General features: G+C 40.5%; 1 protein-coding gene across 2 annotated transcripts in view; it reads right to left on the bottom strand.

The window, feature by feature from the left end:
- The window catches only part of Knl1 (kinetochore scaffold 1), a 72,971-nt gene continuing 51,570 nt past the window's right edge, over window positions 1-21,401 (bottom strand). For both annotated transcript variants that reach the window (XM_045156167.1, XM_045156168.1), the window contains 13 exons: window positions 19,757-19,872; window positions 18,470-18,560; window positions 16,660-16,776; window positions 12,767-12,854; window positions 10,546-10,623; window positions 10,223-10,262; window positions 8,243-8,344; window positions 6,517-6,617; window positions 4,764-4,832; window positions 3,915-4,024; window positions 3,217-3,335; window positions 1,926-2,048; window positions 1-845 (listed from right to left, as the gene is read on the bottom strand). In XM_045156167.1, the coding sequence (XP_045012102.1) occupies window positions 740-845; window positions 1,926-2,048; window positions 3,217-3,335; window positions 3,915-4,024; window positions 4,764-4,832; window positions 6,517-6,617; window positions 8,243-8,344; window positions 10,223-10,262; window positions 10,546-10,623; window positions 12,767-12,854; window positions 16,660-16,776; window positions 18,470-18,560; window positions 19,757-19,872 (1,260 nt within the window). In that variant the 3' untranslated portion in view covers window positions 1-739. The remainder of the gene's footprint in view (window positions 846-1,925; window positions 2,049-3,216; window positions 3,336-3,914; window positions 4,025-4,763; window positions 4,833-6,516; window positions 6,618-8,242; window positions 8,345-10,222; window positions 10,263-10,545; window positions 10,624-12,766; window positions 12,855-16,659; window positions 16,777-18,469; window positions 18,561-19,756; window positions 19,873-21,401) is intronic.

Genomic DNA, 21,401 nt, shown 5'->3' with positions numbered 1-21,401 from the left:
TTTGTAGACATGTTTGTTTATGTTGAATAATAGGGTATCACTACAGATCCTAGGTTTGTCTTGAACATACAGGGTCAAGTACGTAATTCTGCTGCTTGAGTCTCCTGAGTAGCTAGGACTATAGGTGTGTACTATGTCTGGCAGCCAACAGACATGTTTCTACTCCAGAAATATACGCTAGGAAAAAGTTCAAAATATGCAGAACATTTAAATATGGGGAAGGAGTTAATCTTTTTGTCAGTGGTAACATCTTTTCTTATACTTAAAAACTGCTCACTAGGACTATACCACAGTAGAGATCACCACTTTATTAACCTATTGCTTTATGCATATAAGGCAGGTGTGCTACCACTGAGTTTTATCCCAGCCCAAATACCTCTGTAGTCAGGAGAAATTTCCCCAAGTGTCCTACTACTTAACCTCAGATACAAAATAAAGCAACTACAATGTAGGCAACTTAAGGCCTTTCACATTTCTGACTAGAGATTTTAGAAGTAATGATACAAATTAAGGATAACATCATCAAGAGACATTTTACTAGTCCTTTAAAAGCAATGGAGACACTGGCATATCATTAAGCACAGTTTTGTTTCATTTGTTTGAAACAAAGCCCCACTATGTAGCTCTGGATGGCCTGACCTTATACTCTCCTATCTTAGCCTCCCAAGTTATGAGAGTATAAGCATGTGCCACCAAGCCCAGGTAAGTATTTTTCTTGTTACACATATTGTCCATCAGTCTAGTGGTAGATCTTAAGTAGATCTTGGTAAATTTGCTTGACTACATTCTTCAGGTAGTTGTCCTCAAATGGTACTTTAGATATAATGGTAGCAATTTCATTATGGCTGTAAGGAACAAAAAAGTATTATTATTATTATTTTGGTTGTGTTGTTTTCAAGGTACGGTCTTGCTCTAGCCCAGGCTAAATTGAAATTCACTATGTAGTCTCTGGCTGACCTCAAATTCCCATAGCTACCCTGCCTCCCAAGTGCTGGCATTAAAGTTGTGTACTACCATGCCTGGCTGGCCTTGATCCTACTACCTTTATATCTCAGGGGATGGAATTAACCAGGGCTTTATGCATGCTAGGCAAGTACTCTACCAACTGACCAACATTCCCAGGCAAGAATATTTTCGTTCTTGATTTCTGTTTTAGGGAAAAAGAGTTCAAAAAGTAAAGATAAGCTGAACATGGTGGCGCACGCCTTTGATCCCAGCACTTGAGAGGCAGAGGTAGGAGGATCACCGTGAGTTAAAGGCCACCATGAGACTACACAGTGAATTCAGGTAAGTCTGGACTAGAGTGAAACCGTACCTCAGAAAACTAAAAATAGATAAATAATAAAATAAATAAATTAATTAATTTAAAAAAATAAAGATATGCCAGGAGTGGTGGCACATATCTTTAATCCCAGCACTTGGGAGACAGAGGGAGGAGGATAGTTGTGAGTACGAGGCCACCCTAAGACTATAGAATGAACTTCAGGTCAGCCAAGGCTAAAAGTGAGACCCTATCTCAAAAAAAAAAACCAAACAACCAAACAAAAAATCACTAAAGATCAAAGAAACAAAAGTGAAGATAGCATGAGACAACTGACAAATGGACTCCAAAATCCACTGGAGATAGTAATAGATTGATGACTTTAAAAGAACAAATTCTGCAAAATGAAGTCAGAAAGAAGAGACTTAACTTGTTGCATTTCCTGGCTATGATTATTGTTGTTGTTGTTTTGTTTTTGTTTTTTCCAGGTAGTGTCTTGCTCTAGTCCAGGCTGGCCTGGAATTCACTATGTAGTCTCAGGGTGGCTGCGAACTCAAGGTGATCCTCTGCCTCCTAAGTGCTGGGATTAAAGGTGTATACTACCACACCTACCTTGAAGAATCTTTTAAATGAAGTTAGTCTTACCAGATGGCTGTTTACTTACTCAGTATTTCCAATGTGACTTTGAATGGTGAAAGGCAATGGGGTCAATGGATAATGGGCTGAGAGAGAGAAAGTTATCTCAAACTTCACAAATGCTGCATAACTGGAGAATAAAAGCTTCAGTCTACAATAGACAAGATCCGTAATTAAAAATATTAAATAAAAATAGGTTAAAATGGGCAGATTTTCCTTTTATAGTCATACATGTAACAAGTGTTATGTCTTTATCAAATGGGACAAAAGGCAAAACAACTGAGAACAAGGTAGTATAATGGTTACTTTTCATAGATATTTATGAAATACGTTAATTTTTTTTTTTTTTTTCAAACAGGGTGTCATGAAGCCCAGGCTGGGCTTGAAATCAATGTGACAGAGGGTGACCTTAAACTTCTGCTTCCACCTCCCAGATACCAGAATTATAGGCATATGCCACTACACCTTACTGTAGATCAAAATGACTTCCTACGTTCTAGGCCTGACCTACACCCCCTGCCCTAGGGGTGGGTGGGTATGTGTGTAGGGTTTGAACGCATGCTAGGCAAGTGCTCTACCTCTGAGCTATATCCCACTCCTCCTTTTTATTTTGAGGTAGAGTCTGTCTATATTGCTCAGGGTAGGCTTGAATTTACTCTAGTGCAAACAAGATTTAAGTTTGTAATCATTTACCTCAGCCTCCAGAAAAGCTAGGATTGCAGGCTGGTGCTATAAGGCCCAGCTCCCTTTTTTGTTTGCTACAGGCCCTGGCACACATGCCCAGTCCCTCCCACTCTATCTCTTTTCTTCTTTTTTTTTCCTTCAAGGTAGAGTCTCACTCTGGCCCAGGCTGACCTGGAATTCACTCTGTAGTCTCAGGGTAACCTCGAACTCCTGGCGATCCTCCTACCTCTGCCTCCCCAGTATTGGAATTAAAGGCATGCACCACCACACCTGGCCTGGCTCTATTTCTTTCTCTGCTTGCAAATAAATATAAGTATATTAAAAAAAAAAAAAAAGTAAATGGGGGGAGGGGAAAAGATGGCCCTTTTTTCCCCCACAAGCTGCTCTTGGTCAGGTGATTTCTCCCAGCAATGTGAACCTGAGTGCAACAATGTCCAAGCCTAAAACTGCAAATACCACCAAAAGTTATGATATAGGTATGGAATAGTTTTTCTCATAGCCCTCAGGCCAACCCTACTGATACTGATCTTCCACTATTAGCCTCCAGAACTGGAACATAATAAGTTTGTGTTCATTTAAGCCATCCAAATTTATATTAATCTATTATGACAGCCCAGGGAACTGTATACACTTACTTGGTATCATTTATATCTATATTCATTAAATTATAATTCGGTCCCCATCTCTTTAAAAACTCAATTTCCTCTCCAAGTAGTCTGCAATGGTTCACTACCAGTGAGAGTTCTTGAAGCATCTAGAAAACAAAAAGATGAAATTTCAGAGAGGGGCAAATATGAGGAAGGTATATATGTATATATATAATATATGAAAATATTACAATGAAACATTACTTTGGGAGTTGGGGATGTAGCTCAGTTAATCTAGCATGTCTAGCATGCATGAGGCCTTAAGTTTCAATCTCCAGCACCCCATACACTAGGCATGGTGGCACATGCCTGTAATCTCAGCATCTGGGAGGTGGATGCAAGAGGAAATAAGTTCAAGGTCTGGAATTGTGGTGATGACTCAGCAGTTAAAGGCACTTGCTTGTAAACCCTGCCAGCCTGGGTTCAATACACCAACCATACATGTAAAGCCAGAAACAGCAAGAGACCCTGGTGTGTTATACTACATACAACTAACTAAAACCTGAAACCCATCATTTTGGATACTAACTAAAAAAGTTAAAAAGAAAACATTTCAGGGTTTAGTGGTTCTGTCAGAACCCTCAAAATGTTTTAACTCAGGATACTATTTTACATATAAATTTTCGGTTCTGCTTTTTGGAATACATAGTACAAATTTTCCTTTGAATATGACAATCATACTTTACCTGAGGTACTTGATGTTGTGTTATACATTTCTTCTTCCAGGATTCCTGTTTCTCAATGTACTGAAAAATAAGCTTATGCACTAAAAGGGAGGAAGGAGGAGCTTTATCTTCTGGAGAATGAAAAGAAATTAAGCAATATATTATTTATTATTCATATATTTTGCACTGTGCTAATAGCACATATTTTATATGAGGGTAAGGTATGAATGCTATGTAAACTGTACATTCTCTCAAATTACTAGTTATATAAATATTTTGAGATAGGGTCTTGCTTTAGCCCAGGCTAACCCTGAATTCACTATGTAGTCTCAGGGTGGCCTCAACCTTAATAGCGATCCTCCTACCTCTGCCTCCGAATGCTGGAATTAAAGGCATGTGCCACCACGCCTGGCTGTTTGCTGTTTTTTTGGAATATGTTGGCTGGCTGGTGATGGTTCCCTTCCCTCTGCTTGGATGTAAGGAAGCAGCTTCTTCCACCACTTAAGGAACTTCCTCCTGGATCTGTAAGCTTGAAATAAATCCCTTCTTTTTCTAAATTGTCTGGTTTGGATGTTCATCTCAGCAATGTGAAGCTTTCTACAACACTATCCAAGCAGTTTTTCCTAAAGCATACATTTCTTTTTTGAGGGGGGTGTCCAAGATAGGGTCTTACCCTAGCCCAAGTTGACTTGGAATTCACTATGTAGTCTTAGGGTGGCCTAGAACTCATGACAGCCCTCCTATCTTTGTCTCTCCAGTGCTAGGATTAAAGGTGTGCACTCCACACCCAGCTGAAGTATACATTTTAAGCACAAATTATACTTACAAATCACAAACAAATTATAAGAGGCTTAAATGTTTTGAACTTACCATCTAAAATAGACTGAAAATTGAGCTCAGCAATCGCCCTGCAAGTTTTGTCCAAGAATGGGACACCAACTAAGAAGAATCAGGAAAAGAACAATATTTATTAATTTTGTTCCCTTTAAAAATGTTTTATTTTTATTTATTTGAGAGCCAGAAAGAGACAGAAAAAGAGAGAATGGGCAAGTGAGGGCTTCTAGCTGATACAAACAAACTCCAGATTCATGTGCCACCCTTTGCATCTGGCTTATGTGGGTCCTGGGAATCAAACTGAGGTCCTTTGACTTTGCAGGCAAGTTCCTTAACCACTAAGTCATCCCTCCAGCCCTGTTTGTTTATTTTGAGGTAGGGTCTCTCTCTAGCCCAGGCTGGCCTGGAGTCCACTATGTAGTCTCAAGGTGGCCTCAAACTCAGAGATCCTCCTACCTCTGCCTACCAAATGCTAGGACTAAAAGCATGCACCATCATGGCCTAAATTTTTTTTGTTGTTGAGGTGAGGGTCATGTAGCCCAGGCTGGCCTCAAACTCACTATGTAGCTAAGAATGAACTTGAACTTTTGATTCTCTTGCCTCCATCTTCCAAGTACTGTGATTACAGGCATGTGCCAATAAGTCCAGTTTATGCTGTGCTGCCAACTGAACCCAGAGCTTTGTGCATTCTAGGCAGGTATTCTTTTGTTTTTATTTATTTATTTTTGGTTTAATTAATTAATTAATTAATTTGAGATCAACAGGCAGAGAGAGAAACAGGAAGAAACAGAGAGAGAATGGATGCACCAGGGCCTCCAGCCACTGCAAATGAACTCCAGACACATGCGCCCCCTCGTGCATCTGGCTAACGTGGGTCGTGGGGAACTGAGCCTTGAACCGGGGTCCTTAGGCTTCACAGGCAAGCACTTAACTGCTAAACCATCTCTCTAACCCCCTGCTTTTTTTTTTTTTTTTTTTTTGGTTTTTCAAGAGAAGGTCTCCCTCTAGCTCAAGTGTTGGGACTAAAGGCATACATAACTATACCTGGCATTATTCTTGAATTATATTATTTTCTGTGAACAAAATGGCCATCAATTCTCCATACCTACTATCCCTGAACAAATACAATAAAAATGATTAGTGCTTGTAGCATGGCTATAATCAGTTTTGGGTAGCCAGAATACATGTTCATTCTTTTTCTAGAGTTTTGTCCTAATTCCTTCGACTATAGAGTTTTCTTCTGTTTCAAAAATTGTAATTTTTTGAGTCAGGCATGGTGGGGTACATCTTTAATCCCAGCACTTGGGAGGCAGAGGCAGGAGGATCGCCATGAGTTTGAGGCTACCCTGAGCCTACATAGTAAATTCTAGGTGAACCTTGGCTAGAGTGTGACCCTATCTGAAAAAATCAAAAAATATATAAAATGAACAAGAGGGCTGGAGAGATGGCTCAGTGGTTAAGGCATTTGCCCGTGAAGCCTAAGGACCCAGGTTTGATTCCCCAGTACCCACATAAGACAGATGCACAAGGGAGCCCTACCTTGAAAAAAAAATGCAATTTTTTTCTCTTTGTCTAATGTTTTGTTAAATATTTTCTGCTTTAGGAACTACACAGATAGCATAATTAAAAAAAACAGACATGATCAACCCATATCCTTAAAATTTACAACTCAGGAGGATACACGAATAGCTAAACTAATGAACACATAGAACATTTGGATTGACATTTGGATCTTTAGTGAGATTAGTCATTCATTTCTTCACAGAATTACTTTAGCTTTGCTACTCACCTACTGGCTCTCCAAAGAGGATGGTGAGTTCTATTGAGTCATAAACAAAGGTAAATACAGCTTGATCATCACTCCACTCAATGCCATTCCACTCAGACAAACTAGAACAGCATAAATAAGAAAAATGAAGGACGGCATGGTGGCAAATGTCTTTAATTCCCGCATTCAGGAGGTTGAGATAATGGCCAGCCTGGGCTACAGAGTGAGCTTCTGGCCAGTTTGGGCTAGAGACCCAACTTCACAAAACCAGAAAAGGGCCTGAGAGATGGCTTAGCAGTCAAGGTGTTTGCCTGAAAAGCCTAACGAAAGGGGTTCAATTCCCTAATTCCCATGTAAAAAGCCAGACATACAAAGTAGCACGTGCATCTAGAGTGCCTTTGCAGCAGGTAGAGGTCCTGCATGCTCGTTCCCTCGTCTCTCTCTCTCTCTCTGCTTGCACATAAATAAAATAGAAAAAGAAAAGAAACAATTATTTTTTTCTTTCCTCCCTTCCTTTCCACTCTTTCTTTTCCTTTCCTTCCCCCCCCTCACCTTTTCCTTCCTTTTATTTCCTTTCCTTCTCCTCCTTTCTTTTTTTGTGGGGAGGGTGCAGTGCTAGGGGTAAAACTGCCATATGCTGCTACCCAAGAATTTCTTTTAATTTAATTAATCTATTTAGACAGAGAGAGGAAGAAGCAGATACAAAGAATGGGTACACCAGGGCCTCCAGCCACTGCAAATGAACTCCAGATGAATGCACCATCTTGTGCATCTGACTTACATGGGTAATGTGGAATCGAACTTGGGTCCTTTGGCTTCACAGGCAACTGCATTAACCACTAAGCTATCTCTCCAACCCTGTTTTTATTTATTTATTTATTTATTTATTTTGGGGTAGGGTCTAGATCTAGCCCAGGCTGACCTGGAATTTACTATGTAGTATCAGGGTGGCCTTGAACTCATGGCAATCCTCCTACTTCTGTCTGTCAAGTGCTGGGATTACAGGCTTTTTTTTTTTTTTTTTTGGTGGGGGTTTGGTTTTAAGGCAGGGTCTTGCTCTAGCCCAGGCTGACCTGTAATTCACTATGTAGTCTCAGGCTGACCTTGAACTCACAGCAATCCTTCTCCTTCTGCCTCCCACCAAACCAGCTAAAAATATTTTTTAAAAAATAAATGTTTAGCTTGGGCTGGACACACACCTTTAATCCCAGCACTGGGGAGGCAGAGGTAGGAGTATCAAAATGAGTTCAAGGTCAGCCTGAGACTACATAGCTAATTCCAGGTCAGACTGAGCTAGAGTGAAACCTTACCTTGGAAAACCAAAAATTTTTATTTGTTTGCACATGTGTGGTCTGTGCATGCATGCACATGACAGGGCCTATTGCCACTGCAAAGTCATGCTAGGCAGACTCATATATTACTTGGTGCATCTGTCTTTATCTGAGTATAATGGAATTGAACCCAGGCTGGCAGGATTTGCAAGCATACACCTTTAACTGTTGAGCCATCTCCCCAGCCCATGTAGTCACATCTTGAGTTTCTGACATGTCAAATTTGCTTGGCCCATGAATTCTAGGCCAGCGTTGCAGGCAACATAGGGACAGAATATCTCAAGACAACATAAAAGCTCTAAAGTCCTCTAAAGTTATATACTAAAATTTATGAAATTACAACTATTGCCCCAGTAGTTCAGATTCAACTAAGGCACAAGATAAAACAGAATCTGGTGACACTTGATTTTTCTTACCTCAAGTGATCCAGTAATTCTTCAGTTTCGTGTACTTGTTTTTGTGTAAATTGTATCCTACTAAGAGCCTGCTCTTTCTGTATCTCCACTTCTAATAGTTTTCTGCAAATAAAACCAGGTATTCACATAAAAACAAGGTATTTATTAGAACTATTAATAAAATGTCATGACATGATGTATCTGTGGCAAGCATTTCAGGGGCCATCAGGGCAATCCACTTCCCCATCTGCCATATTCCCACAGGATCCAAGACCTAAGATAGCAACAGCCTGCCCAAACCATCCTCCCCTCTGCCTTGGCAGGGTTGGCCCATGCACCTGGGCCCTGGCGAGGGGCAGGTCTTTGGCCCCCTGAGCCTGGGATTGAAAGCACTATCAGAAGAGAAGGCTGCCCAGCCCTCCTCCAGCCTGGAACCCAGCCAGTAATCACCACTGCTCAGCTCATGTCAAAGTTGTTCCATGTTTTGTTTAGTTTCTTTGTAGCTCCCCCACCATTTTTGATTATTGATGTACAAAAGAAAGCTAACAGTTCAGAGCCCTTGGAAATGGGGAGGGAAGACAAGAGTAAGGCTGGAAGGGTGGGGTCTGCCAAAGGCCTGAGTAGAGTGTTCTGGTCATTTAGCATCCTCTGGGTGAGAGCCCCAAGGAAACCTCATGTGGAAGGTCCCTGGGTTCTCAGGTTCTCCCAGTCCCACCCCCTCCTCCAGCCCAGGTGATGATAGAGGCAGAAAAGAACCTGCAGCCTGCTTCTCACTGGAGAGGACAACTTGTGATTAGCTTTGGGGAGAAAGTTCTACCTTACACTGGTAGTACATTATCTTACCATGTGGTAGTATATCACATTCAAAAGGACAAAAAAAAAAGTAAAATACTTGAATGAAAGCCGGGTGTGGTGGCACATGCCTTTAATCCCAGCACTTGGGAGGCAGAGGTAGGAGGATCGCCATCAGTTCGAGGCCACCCTGAGACTCCATAGTGAATTCCAGGTCAGCCTGGGCTAGAGTGAGACCCTACCTCGAAAAACCAAAAAAGAAGTTACATCCTAGATAATTCACAGTGAGGAAATGTTTTTCCGATAAACATTACTATAAAAGTAGTCTACTTAAAGCAGGTCTACTAAAAAGATATAAATCATTGTCTCTCAAATTAGGATCCAATAAGATATCCTTGGGGTCCTAAGTTCTTTAAGACAACTATTAAAATTTTATTTTATTTTTGTGTGTGCATATGGGCATGTATAACATAGTACATGGGTGGAGGTCAGAAAACACTGAGATAACTGTGCTCTATCTTCTTTCAGACAGGGTTTCTTGCTGCTATAAACTGCTAGACTGCTCCACCTTCCCATTGCCTTAGGAGCTTTGGGATCATAGATGCATTTACCACTTCGCATCTGTTTTAACTGGGTGCTTGCTGGGGAGTTGAACCTGGGCTGACAGGCTTTGCAAGCAATGCTATTAATGACTGAGCCATCTCCTCAGCCCTCCCTCCGGGGGAAAAAAAAAAATTACTATTCTTTTCTTTTTTTCCCCTGAGGTAGGGTCTCACACTAGCTCAGGTTGACCTGGAATTCACTATGTAGACTCAGGGTGGCCTGGAACTCTCCGTGACCCTCCTATTTCTGCCTCCCAAGTGCTGGGATTAAAGGTGTGTGCCACCATGCCTGGCTTTTTTTGTTTTACTATTCTAATGCAAACTGTTTATTTCAGAAACTAAGAATTTGGACAATGAAGAGAAAAACAACCCTACAGAAATATGGGACTCTGAAATCAGAGTTGCCATTATTATTATTATTATTGGTTTTTCGAGGTAGGGTCTTACTGTAGCCCAGGACTATAACTCACTATGTAAACCAGGTTGGCTTTAAGCTCAATGTTAAGGCTCATGTCCCTAAATCATATGAGTGTGGAGGTAGGAAGTCACTTCATTTAGTCTTATGGATTGTAACTTTATATTTCGTAACACTCAATTGTAACCTGACCTTTGAAGCTCCTCTTCTTCTATTTTGAGCTGTTCCAGTTCTATGGGAAAAAAAAAAAGAAAAACATAAAAATGACACAAGTAGAATATTGCTACAAAAAATTCTTATTTTACTTAATGTCAACTAATATATAAATTAAGTCAGAAGGGCTTTCTCCCTGGAGTTATCCTTTTTTTTGTTTGTTTGTTTTTGTTTTTCAGGGTAGGGTTTCACGAGTCCAGGCTGACCTGGAATTCACTCTGTAGTCTCAGGGTGGCCTTGATGCTGGGATAAAAGGTGTGTGTCACCACGCCTGACAGGAGTTATCTTTTTAATACAGTTACCTTCCTCTGCAATTCTCATTTCTGAGTCCCATTCTTCTGTAGGATTGTGTTTCTCTTCATTCTCCAAATTCTTAGTTTCTAAAGTAAGCAACATGCATTAGAATAATAAGTCAAAAACAATTTAAACATCAGATATGAAAAGAATAGATGACTTAAAACAAAGTATTAAAATATTTTACAAATACCCATCATTCCCTGCCAATAAATCACTGAATTAAAATCATAATTTGGTATATAGACTTCTGGCAGTAAATAAGTAAACTCTGAGGTAATAGAGAGTGGCCTTTTCTAAAACTATTTGAGGCAAGATCTTGCTATATTGCCCAGGCTGACCATGAACTTACGATCTTCCTGTGAAAACCTCCCAAGTAGCTTGTATTACAGGCATGTGCCACTATGTCCAGTTTTTCTCTATCTTTTTCCTTTCTTATCTCCCTCTCCACCTCTGAGATAATGGTCTCAGGCAGCTCAGGCTGACTTTAAACTTGTGATCTTCTTGTCTCTACCTCAAGTGCTAGAATTCTAGTTATGTGTTACCATGGCCCAGTTAATGTGGTAGTATGGATCAAACAGAGGGACTCATGCAGCTAGGAAAACACTCCACCAACTGAGCTACACTTCTAACAGGCACCTTTCATGTCTTCTTAAAGGTCACTATGAGATAGAATCAACTCATACATATAATTTGCAGGTGTGAAATAGTTATTGTTAGGAAGTCCTCATAAACTAAGTAGTAACAGATATACACATAAAATGAGTATAGTTTAAAAATATAACTTTGTGGGCTGGGGAGAAGGCTCAGTAGTTAAAGGCACTTGCTTACAAAGTCTGATATCCAGGTTCAATTCCTCAGTACCCACATAAAGTCAGGTGCACAAAGTGGCATATACATCTGAAATTTGTTTGCAGTGGCAGGAGGCCTAGAGTTCCCATTCTCTCTCTCTCTCTGCTTGCAAATAAATAACTTAAGTCCCATTTTGCTTTTAAAACCTGGGAGCCCCCCCCAAAATCAATAAACATTGTTAAATTGACACTAGAGTATTTGCAAAGCAGGCATATCTAGCAGCTGGAGTCACTCCTGCTGGTTTTTGCTTGTTTTTTTTTTTAATATTTTTTGTCATTTTTATTTCTTTATTTGAGAGTGACAGAGAGAGAGAGAGGGAAAGAGACAGATAGAAAGAGAATGGGCGCACCACGGCTTCTAGCCTCTGCAAACGAACTCCAGATGCATGTGCCCCCTTGTGCATCTGACTAACGTGGGTCCTGGGGAATCGAGCCTCGAACTGGGGTCCTTAGGCTTCACAGGCAAGCGCTTAACCGCTAAGCCATCTCTCCAGCCCTGATTTGGTTTCTTTTGAGGTAGGGTCTCACTCTAGTCCAAGCTGACCTGGAATTGACTATGTAGTCTCAGGGTGACCTCAAACTCATGGTGATCTTCCTAGCTCTGCTTCCCTTGTGCTGGGATTAAAGGTGTGCACTACCATGACCAGCCTACTCATGCTTACTTTTTAAATTTTTATTGTTTTTGGTTTTTCGAGGTAGGGTCTTCACTTTAACCCAGGCTGACCTGGAATTCACTATGTAATCTCAGGGTGACCTCAAATTCACAGCAATCCACCTATCTCTGCCTCCCAAGTGCTGGGATTAAAGGCATGTGCCACCATGCCCTGCTTCATGCTGACTTTTAAAATTAATTAATTTATTTGTAAGCAGTGAGAGGTAGAAAAAAGAGACAGATAGAGAGAGTGGATATGCCAGGGCTTCCAGCTGCTGCAAATGAACTTCAGTCACATATGCCACTTTGTGCATTTGGCTTTATGTGGGTACTGGGGAATCAAACCTGAATTGTTAGGCTTTGCAGGCAAGCATCTTAACTGCTGAACCATCTTTCCAGTCCCAAGACCCCAATCTTTACTGTAGGTAGGCATTTACATAAAACTATCATTTAAATTTTTGCAGTCCTAGGATAGAACTCAGGGCTTGTGCATGATAGGCAAGTACTCTACCACTAAATTGTATGACCCTAATCTCTACGAAAGTATTAAAAATACCCACAATGATTGAGATGGGGAGGTAATATGATGGAGAATGGAATTTCAGAGGAGAAAGTGTATGGGGGGGAGGGAGGGAATTAACATGGGATTTTTTTTATAATCATGGAAAATGCTAATAAAAATTTAAAAAATAAAATAAAATAAAATCAGGGAAAAAAAATAATTACCCATTTCCACTTCAGTAAGACAGTTATTGATCTTCTTAAGTATGCTGTCCATCTCATTTATCCTTATCTGAAGTTTCTCTTTCTCATTCTAAATATAAAATGTAATACATAGTAAGGTTAAATTGCTAAACATAACATTATATGTTCAAATTGGTGCTTTAACTGTCACGTTATGATCATGAACAGGCACTCTGCCACTGAGCAGACTTCTCTGTCATTCTTCCATTTTTTTTTCTATTTTTTTCCTCACACCAGGGTCCATGTAGCTTACATGGGTCCTGTGGAACCAATCCTGGGTCCTTTGGCTTTGCAGGCAAATGCCTTAATGACTAAGCCATCCCCCAGTCCCCACTTTTTTCTTGACAGAGGGCCTTGATGAATTTCCCAAGTTAGTCTTGAACTCATCCAGTGAGCTCAGGCAGGCCTTGAATTTGTGATCCTCCTGCCTTTCTAATAGCTGAGATTATGGCCTGGTGTCACCACTCTGGTATGAGCAGTCAAATCTTAAGATTAACATCAAAGGAAGCTGTACAACATGATGGTGAATGCCTTTAACCGTAATACCTCGGAGACTGAGGAAGGAGGATCATTGTGAGTTTTGAGGACAGCCTGGAACATAGAACAAGACTGCCTGAGGGGCGGGGCATGAGATAAGGTCAAAGCTATAAGTATGGGTTAAAAAACAAAAGAACTTAATGTAGCCAGGCATGGAGGAGAGGTAGGAGGATGGCCGTGTTTTCGACCAGCCTGGTACTACAGAGAAGAAAACACAAAACAAAATATCCCCTCCCAAAACAAGCTGGGCCTAGTGGTGCACACCTTTAATCCCAGCACTTTGGAGGTGGTGGTAGGACTGACTTGAGTTCAAGGCCACCCTGAAACTACATTATAAATTCCAGGTCAGTCTGAGCTAGAGTGAGACCCTACCTCTAAGAAAAAGAAAAAGAAAAAAGGTTGGCGTGGTGACGCACACCTTTAATCCCAACACTTGACAGGCAGAGGTAGGAAGGACTGCCATAAATTCAAAGCCACCCTGAGACTATAGAGTGACCTCTAGGTTGGCATGGACTAGAGCAAAACCTTACCTCAAAAAACTACCACCACCACCACCACAACAACAACAAAACTGAATATAAAAAGAAGGCAAGGTGCAAACCTTTAATCCCACCACTTGAAAGGCAGAACTAGGAGGATCACCACGAGTTCAAGGCCATAGTAAATTCAAGGTCAGCCTGAGCTAGAGTGAAAGCCTACCTTGAAAGAAAACAAAAAACAAAACAAAACAAAAGGTAATTGTGGCTGGAAGTGCTGGCACACCTTTAATCACAGCATTTAGGAGGCAGAGGTAGGAGGATCACCATGAGTTCGAGGCCACCCTGAGACTATATAGTAAATTCTACATCAGCCTAGACTACAGTAAAATCTTACCTCAAAAAACAAAAACAAGTATGAGTTAATTTTTCTCCTACCTCTGCCTCCCAAGTGCTGGGATTAGTCATGCACCACCACCTGATTTTTTGTTTTTCCAATTTTTTTCTAATATTTATTTGTAAGAGCCAAAGGAAGGGTAGGACTCCTTACAACGTGCTCCCTGGAGACACAAAATGGCCTGGATATCCATGACCTCACAGTGCCTGACACTACCTACACAAGACCATCATAAGAGGAAAAGATCATGACATCAAAATAAAAGAGAGACTGATTGAGATGGGGAGGGGATATGATGGAGAGTGGAGTTTCAAAGGGGAAAACTGGGGGGAGGGAATTACCATGGTATATTTTTTATAATCATGGAAGTTGTTAATAAAAAAAAGTTTTGAACAGAAAAAAAAATTATTTATTTGAAAGTGAGAGAGAAAGAAGCAGATAGAGAGATGAGATGCACCTGGGCCTTCCGCTGCTACAAACAAACTCCAGACGTATGCACCACCTTGTGCAGCTGGCTTATGTGGGTCCTGGAGACTTGAACCTGGGTCTTTTGGTTTTGTAGGCAAGTGCCTTAACTACCAAGCCATCTCACTAGACCTCACATTTCTTTATTATGGTATATCTTTTCTACATGTGTTTCATGAAATATAGGATAATACTTTAAAAAATTCTTTGAACTTTTATTTTTTATAGATTTGTTTTATTTACATATTTGAGAGAGAGAGAGAAAAGGATTTTCTTGGGCCTCTAGTCACTGTAAACAAACTCCAGATGCATATAGGCCATCTTGTCCATCTGGCTTATGTGAGTACTAAGGAATTTAATCCGGGTCTTTTGGCTTCATAGGCAAATGATTTAACAGGTAAGTAAAGCCATCTCTCCAGACCCTATTCATTTATTTTTTATTTTTTTAAATTTTTATTTATTTATTTGAGAGCGACAGACACAGAGAGAAAGACAGATAGAGGGAGAGAGAGAATGGGTGCGCCAGGGCTTCTAGCCTCTGCAAACGAACTCCAGACGTGTGCGCCCCCTTGTGCATCTGGTTAACGTGGGACCTGGGGAACCAAGCCTCGAACCGTGGTCCTTAGGCTTCACTGGCAAGTGCTTAACCGCTAAGCCATCTCTCCAGCCCTCATTTATTTTTTTTTGAGGTAGGGTCTCACTCTATACCAAGATGACCTGAAATTCACGCCTGGTGCCAGCTATTTTTAATTGCTCTAAATAATAATAATAAAATTTCTATTACTGGGCTGGAAAGATAGTTCAGTGGTTAAAGGCACTTGCTTGCAAAGCCCGATGGCCTGGGTTTGACTCCCTAGTACCCATACAGAACCAGATGCACAAAGTGATGTATAAATCTAAATTTTGTATGCAGTATGAGGCCCTGGTGCACCCATTCTTTCTCTTTTTTTGCTGATAAATAAAATATTTAAAGGTGGGCATGGTGACGCACACCTTTAATCGCAGCACTAAGGAGATAGAGGTAGGAAGATCACCATGAGTTCAAGGCCACCCTGAGACTACATAGTGAATTCCAGGTCAGCCTGAGCAGAGTGAGACCCTACCTCGAAAAAGCAAAAAAAAAAAAAAAAAAAAAAAACTTATATTTCTATAAAAGGAGATAATGTAGCAACTTCTCATACTTATTTGGCAGTGTGGTTTAAGCAGAGCTTTTTATTTTTTTTTCATTTTTTGTTTATTTTTATTTATTTATTTAAGAGCAACAGACAGAGAAAGGCAGATAGAGAGAGAATGGGTACACTAGGGCCTCCAGCCACTGCAAACAAACTCCAGACACGTGCGCCCCCTTGTGCATCTGGCTAACGTGGGTCCTGGGGAGTCGAGCCTTGAACCGGGGTCCTTAGGCTTCACAGGCAAGTGCTTAACCGCTAAGCCATCTCTCCAGCCTTTTACATATTTTATTTAAGAAAGAAAGAGTAAAGCAGATAGAGTGCATATGGTAGGGCCTCTAGCCACTGCAAACAAACGTGGGTACTGCGGAAGTCCTTAGGCTTCTCAGGCAAGCGCCTTAACAGAAAAGCCATTCCTCCAGCCCTTACTTTTTTTTTTTTTTTTTTTTAAAGGTTTAGAGAAACTCTGTTAAATTTAGAGAAGGAAAGAGAAGTACAGAGGGGTCCAGCCACTGGGAAGCCCCTACATCCCACATTTTAAAAATTTCTGTGTTTACTTATTTGAGAGAGACAGAATTGGTACTCCAGGGCCTCCAACTACTCCAAACAAACTCCAGATGCATGTGCTACTTTCTGTATCTGGCTTATGTGGATACTAATGAATAGAACCTGGGTCCTCAGGCTTCACAGGCAAGTATCTTAACTGCTAAGCCTTCTCTCCAGCCCTATGTCTCACTTTTAATAAATAAGTTTTTATCTAAGTCTCATTCACACATCTACTAAGACATATTATTCACATTCTATACGTTTCTATATATTGTCTCAAATTACCTGAGCTGAATGCACCAACTTGCTGTACAGAGCCACTTTGCCTTGATGAGTGAAGACTTTAGTCATCTTAGTATAACTTGATTTTATTTTGTTAAGATAAATTCCAAAGGTCTTCAGCTGTAAGGGAGTTAAAAGTACATTGCACTAAAACAAACTAATGAGAGAAGGTTAAGTGGTTTGGGAAGGCAAGTTCAATAGCTGATGTTTAGGCTTTGCCCATTCTAGATTCTGATTCCTAAGGCAAGATACTTCTCATTTGCAAGTTAAATTTTATATATTTGTGGTTGTCTGTACCTTACTTCTTTCCTCCCTCCCACCTCTCCCTCTTCCCCCTCCCTTTTTTCCTTTCTTCTGAGATAGGGTATCATATTTTAGTACTGGATGGCTTAGAACTTGCTAGGCAGACCATGCTGGCCTTGAGTTTGCAGCAATATGCCTTCGCCTGCCTTCCAGTACTGGGATTACAGGCAAGAGCCACCACATACCTATTAGAGAATAGGACCAAAGACTTCAGTTTTAACTGCTGCCTTTAATTCATGTATTCATATTGCAAATTAGAAAATGACTAGCTCTTAGTTACCAAAACACTTTTATGTATTAGGGTACCTGTTAAATAGGTCCATAGAATATAATCAATTAAAGAAAATCTTTTCTTCATTTAAATCTAAATGAAAGGCAAACAAGTAGGAAACTTCACATATAGTTTACACACTAAATTGACCATCACAGGTTTAAAACTATTACTTGTATATAATTAAGAATGCAGGGCTGGAGACATGGCTTAGCGGCTAAGGTGTTTTCCTGCAAAGCCAAAGGACCCCAGTTTGATTCCCCAGGACCCACCCCACGTTAGCCAGATGTACGAGGGGGTGCATGTGTCTGCAGTTTGTTTGCAGTGGCTGGAGGCCCTGGTGTGTCCATTCTCTCTCTCCCTTTCTCTCTCAAATAAATAAAAAAGTTTAAAAGAAAAAAAAAAGAATGCAGTAATAAAGCCGGGCGCAGTGTTGCATGCCTTTAATCCCAGCAATTGGGAGGCAGAGGTAGGTGGATCACTATGAGTTTGAGGCCACCCTGAGACTACATAGTGAATTCCAAGTCAGCCTGGACTAGAGCGAGACTCTACTTCAAAAAACAAAAAATAAATAATAATAAAGAATGCAGTAATAAATAAAAATTTTTTAAAAAAAGAAGTAGAAGGACTGGAGAGATGGCTTAGTGGTCAAGGCATTTGCCTACAAGGCCAAAGAACCCCGGTTTGATTCCTGAGGACCCACGTACAAGGGGGTGCATGCACCTGGAGTTTGTTTGTAGTGGCTGAAGGCCCTGGCATGCCCATTCTCTCCCTCCCTCTCTCCCTCCCTCTCTTCCTGCGTCTTTCTCTATAACTAAATAAATGAATAAAAATTAAACCAAAAAAGAATGCAGTAGCATACTACATCTAAGAAACATTAAAGAATCATCACTTTTCATCAAGTAAGAGTTACTTATTTCAAAATGTCTGTATTGATTTTTTTTAATATTCATTATTTATTTATTTGAGAGAGAGAGAGAGAGAATAGGTGTAGCAAGGCCTCTAGCCACTGCAAATGAACTTCAGACGCATGTACCACCTTGTGCATCTGGCTTCCATGGGCCCTGGGGAATCAAACTGGGGTCCTAAGGCCTCATAGGCAAGAGCCTTAACTGCCAAGCCATCTCTCCAGTTCCCTGGATTGATTCTTACTCAGAAACTAAGATAAAGTACCGCTTAAGAGAACAAGGAAAGAAAATAAAAAAGAAAAACAAAAAAAACCAATAAACATAAAAGTACCTCTTCATCAGAACAATGTCTCATTTTTTCCCACAGGTTCCTATTTACATCAGTCAAAAGTTTGTCTTGATTCAATGCAGACACCTTTAATCTAAAACCACAGAAAATTTAGTACAGTGTTCAGAAACTGGCTTAGATAAAATAACTTATAGCTCAAAAAAATAGCTCAAATTTTCCAACAGAATAAAGAGAAAAATTCACTCAAGAAATATAGCAAGTCTGATTACTCAACACTTGAAATATCCAAAATTTTGGTTACAAGCAGAATTCTCATCTTAATATATTTGCTTGTTCCAATATGAAAACTGCAGAAAACCTGGTGTGGTGACCCTTACCCTGTATTTCTGTACTGGGAAATAGAGGCAGGAGGATCAAAAATTCAAGGTCAAATAAAATAAAATAAAAGAGCCAGGCATGGTGGTACATGCCTTTAATCCCAGCACTAGGGAGGCAGAGGTAGGAGGATCACTGTGAGTTCAAGGCCACTGTGAGACTACATGGTGAATTTCAGGTCAGCCTGGGCTACAGTGAGACCCTACCTCAAAAAAACAAAAATAAATAAATAAATAAAATAAATGAGTCAGGCATGATAGCACATACCTTTAATGCCAGCCCTTGGGAGGCAGAGATAGGAGGATTGTTGATGAGTTTGAGGCCACCCTGAGACTGGTTGCAAATAAATAAATAAATAAAATATTTAATAAAATAAAACAAATAAAGTAAAAAAATAAGATGGGCACAGTGGGGCTAGAGAGATGGCTTAGTGGTTAAGCACTTGCCTATGAAGCCTAAGGACCCCGGTTCAAGGCTCGATTCCCCAGGATCCACGTTAGCCAGATGCACAAGGGGGTGCACACGTCTGGAGTTCGTTTGCAATGGCTGGAGGCCCTGGCACGCCCATTCGCTCTCTCATATCTGCCTCTTTCTCTCTGTGTCTGTCGCTCTCAAATAAATAGATAAAATTAAACAAAAATTAAAAAAAAAAAAGATGGGCAGAGTGGTACGAGACTTTAATCCCACCTCTTGGGAGGCAAAGGTAAGGAGGACCACAGTGAGTTTGAAGCCAGCCTGTAATTACATAGAGAGTTCTAGGTCAGCCTGGGCTAGAGAGACCCTGCCTCGAAAACAACAAAAGGGTAAAACTCTTCCACCTATGTCATATAGTCAGTTAATTTCATTCATTTTTACTCATGCTATTATTCTAACTAAAATAATGCATAGACTACTTTCTTACAAAAATCCCCCCAAAATAAAACAATGACATAGAAAAAAATTAAACTTTCTTACTCTTCAATCTTTTGGCGCAGAATCTCACAATCTTCTCTATAAATCTGTATTTTAGGTCCATAAACATACTGTCTTAACATCAGGTCTTCTGGAATAGGTGATGTGTTTATAGTAAACTGAAAAAAAAAAACAAAAAAAACAATCAATCCTTTAAAATTGGTACCTTTATTCTTTATTATTATTATTATTATTTTGGTTTTTCAAGGTAAGGTTTTGCTCTAGCCCTAGCTGACCTTAAATTTATGGCCATCCTGCTACCTCCCAAGCACTGAGATTAAAGGTGTGCATCACTACATTTGGCTTTAAAAAAAAAATATTTTAGAGCCAGGTGTAGTGGTGCATATTCTCTCTCTCTCTCTCCTTGCAAATAAAGAAATGAAAATATTTTTTAAAGGTACTATAGGGCTGAGGGATGGCTTACTGGTTAAGGCATTTGACTGCAAACCAAAGGACCTTGTTCAATTCCCCAGGACCCAGGTTAGCCAGATGCACAAGGAAGTGCATGTGTCTGGAGTTGGTTTGCAGTGGCTGGAGGCCCTGGCATGACGATTCTCTCTCTCTCTCTGTCAAATAACTAAATAAATCAAATATTTAAAAGACACTATATTAAATGAGGTAATTCAGGATTATAAAGATAGATGCCACATGTTCTCCATCAAAGTGCCAATTTTTGTGCATCTGGCTTTACACGGGTACTAGGAAACTGAACACAGGCTGGCAGGTATTGCAAGCAAGTGCTGTTAGCCAGTGAGTCATCACCCCAACCCTTTTTTTTTTTTTGTTTCTCGAGATAAGAGTCTCACTTTGGCCCAGACTGACCTGGAATTCACTATGTACTGTCAAGGTGGTCTTGAACTCATTGAGATCCTCCTACCTCTACCACCTGAGTGCTAGGATTAAAGGCGTGCACCACCATGCCCAGCTCCTCAGTACCATTTTTATAAGTTATAAAAACAAGGCCAGAACACATATAAAAGCTAGATGTGTTTGGGGTCTATAATCCCAATGTGCCTCAGGTAAGATGGGAAGCAGAGATAGGAGAATTGCCTTAAAGCTCATGGGCCACCAAATTTGTCAAAAGTAGCAATGTTAAGGAGACGGCCACAAAGACGGTAAAAGGTGAGGACATTCAAGGTTGTTCTCTGAACTCCACACTGACATACATACAAGCATGTGAGTGCATGCTCACACACATTGACATGCTCTTTTGGGGGTAGTAATGGGGATAGAACCCAAGATTTTGTACATGCTAGGCAAGCACTCTGTCTCTGAGATATTTAAATTATTTTTTATTTTTATTTGAGACCAACAGACAGAGAAAGAAAGAGGCAGAGAGAGAGAGAGAGAGAGAGGGAGAATGGGCGTGCCAGGGACTCCAGATGCATGTGCCATCTGGCCTACGTGGGTCCAGGGAAATCAAACCTCGAACGGAGGTCCTTAGGCTTCACAGGCAAGAGTTTAACTGCTAAGCTATCTCTCCAGCTCTTTTCTTTTCTTTAATTTGCAGAGAGAGAAAGAATGGAGAGAAAGAGTGGGTAAAGGCAGGGCCTCTAGCCACTGCAAATAAACTCAAGAATCATGCACCCCTTTGTGCATCTGGCTTTATGTGGGTCCTGGGGAATCAAACCTGGATCATTAGGCTTTG

Source organism: Jaculus jaculus, chromosome 8, assembly GCF_020740685.1.
Source record: "Jaculus jaculus isolate mJacJac1 chromosome 8, mJacJac1.mat.Y.cur, whole genome shotgun sequence".
Lineage (NCBI taxonomy): Eukaryota > Metazoa > Chordata > Mammalia > Rodentia > Dipodidae > Jaculus > Jaculus jaculus.
Note: the sequence above shows the minus strand (reverse complement) of the source record. Positions and strands in the feature narration are given on the sequence as shown.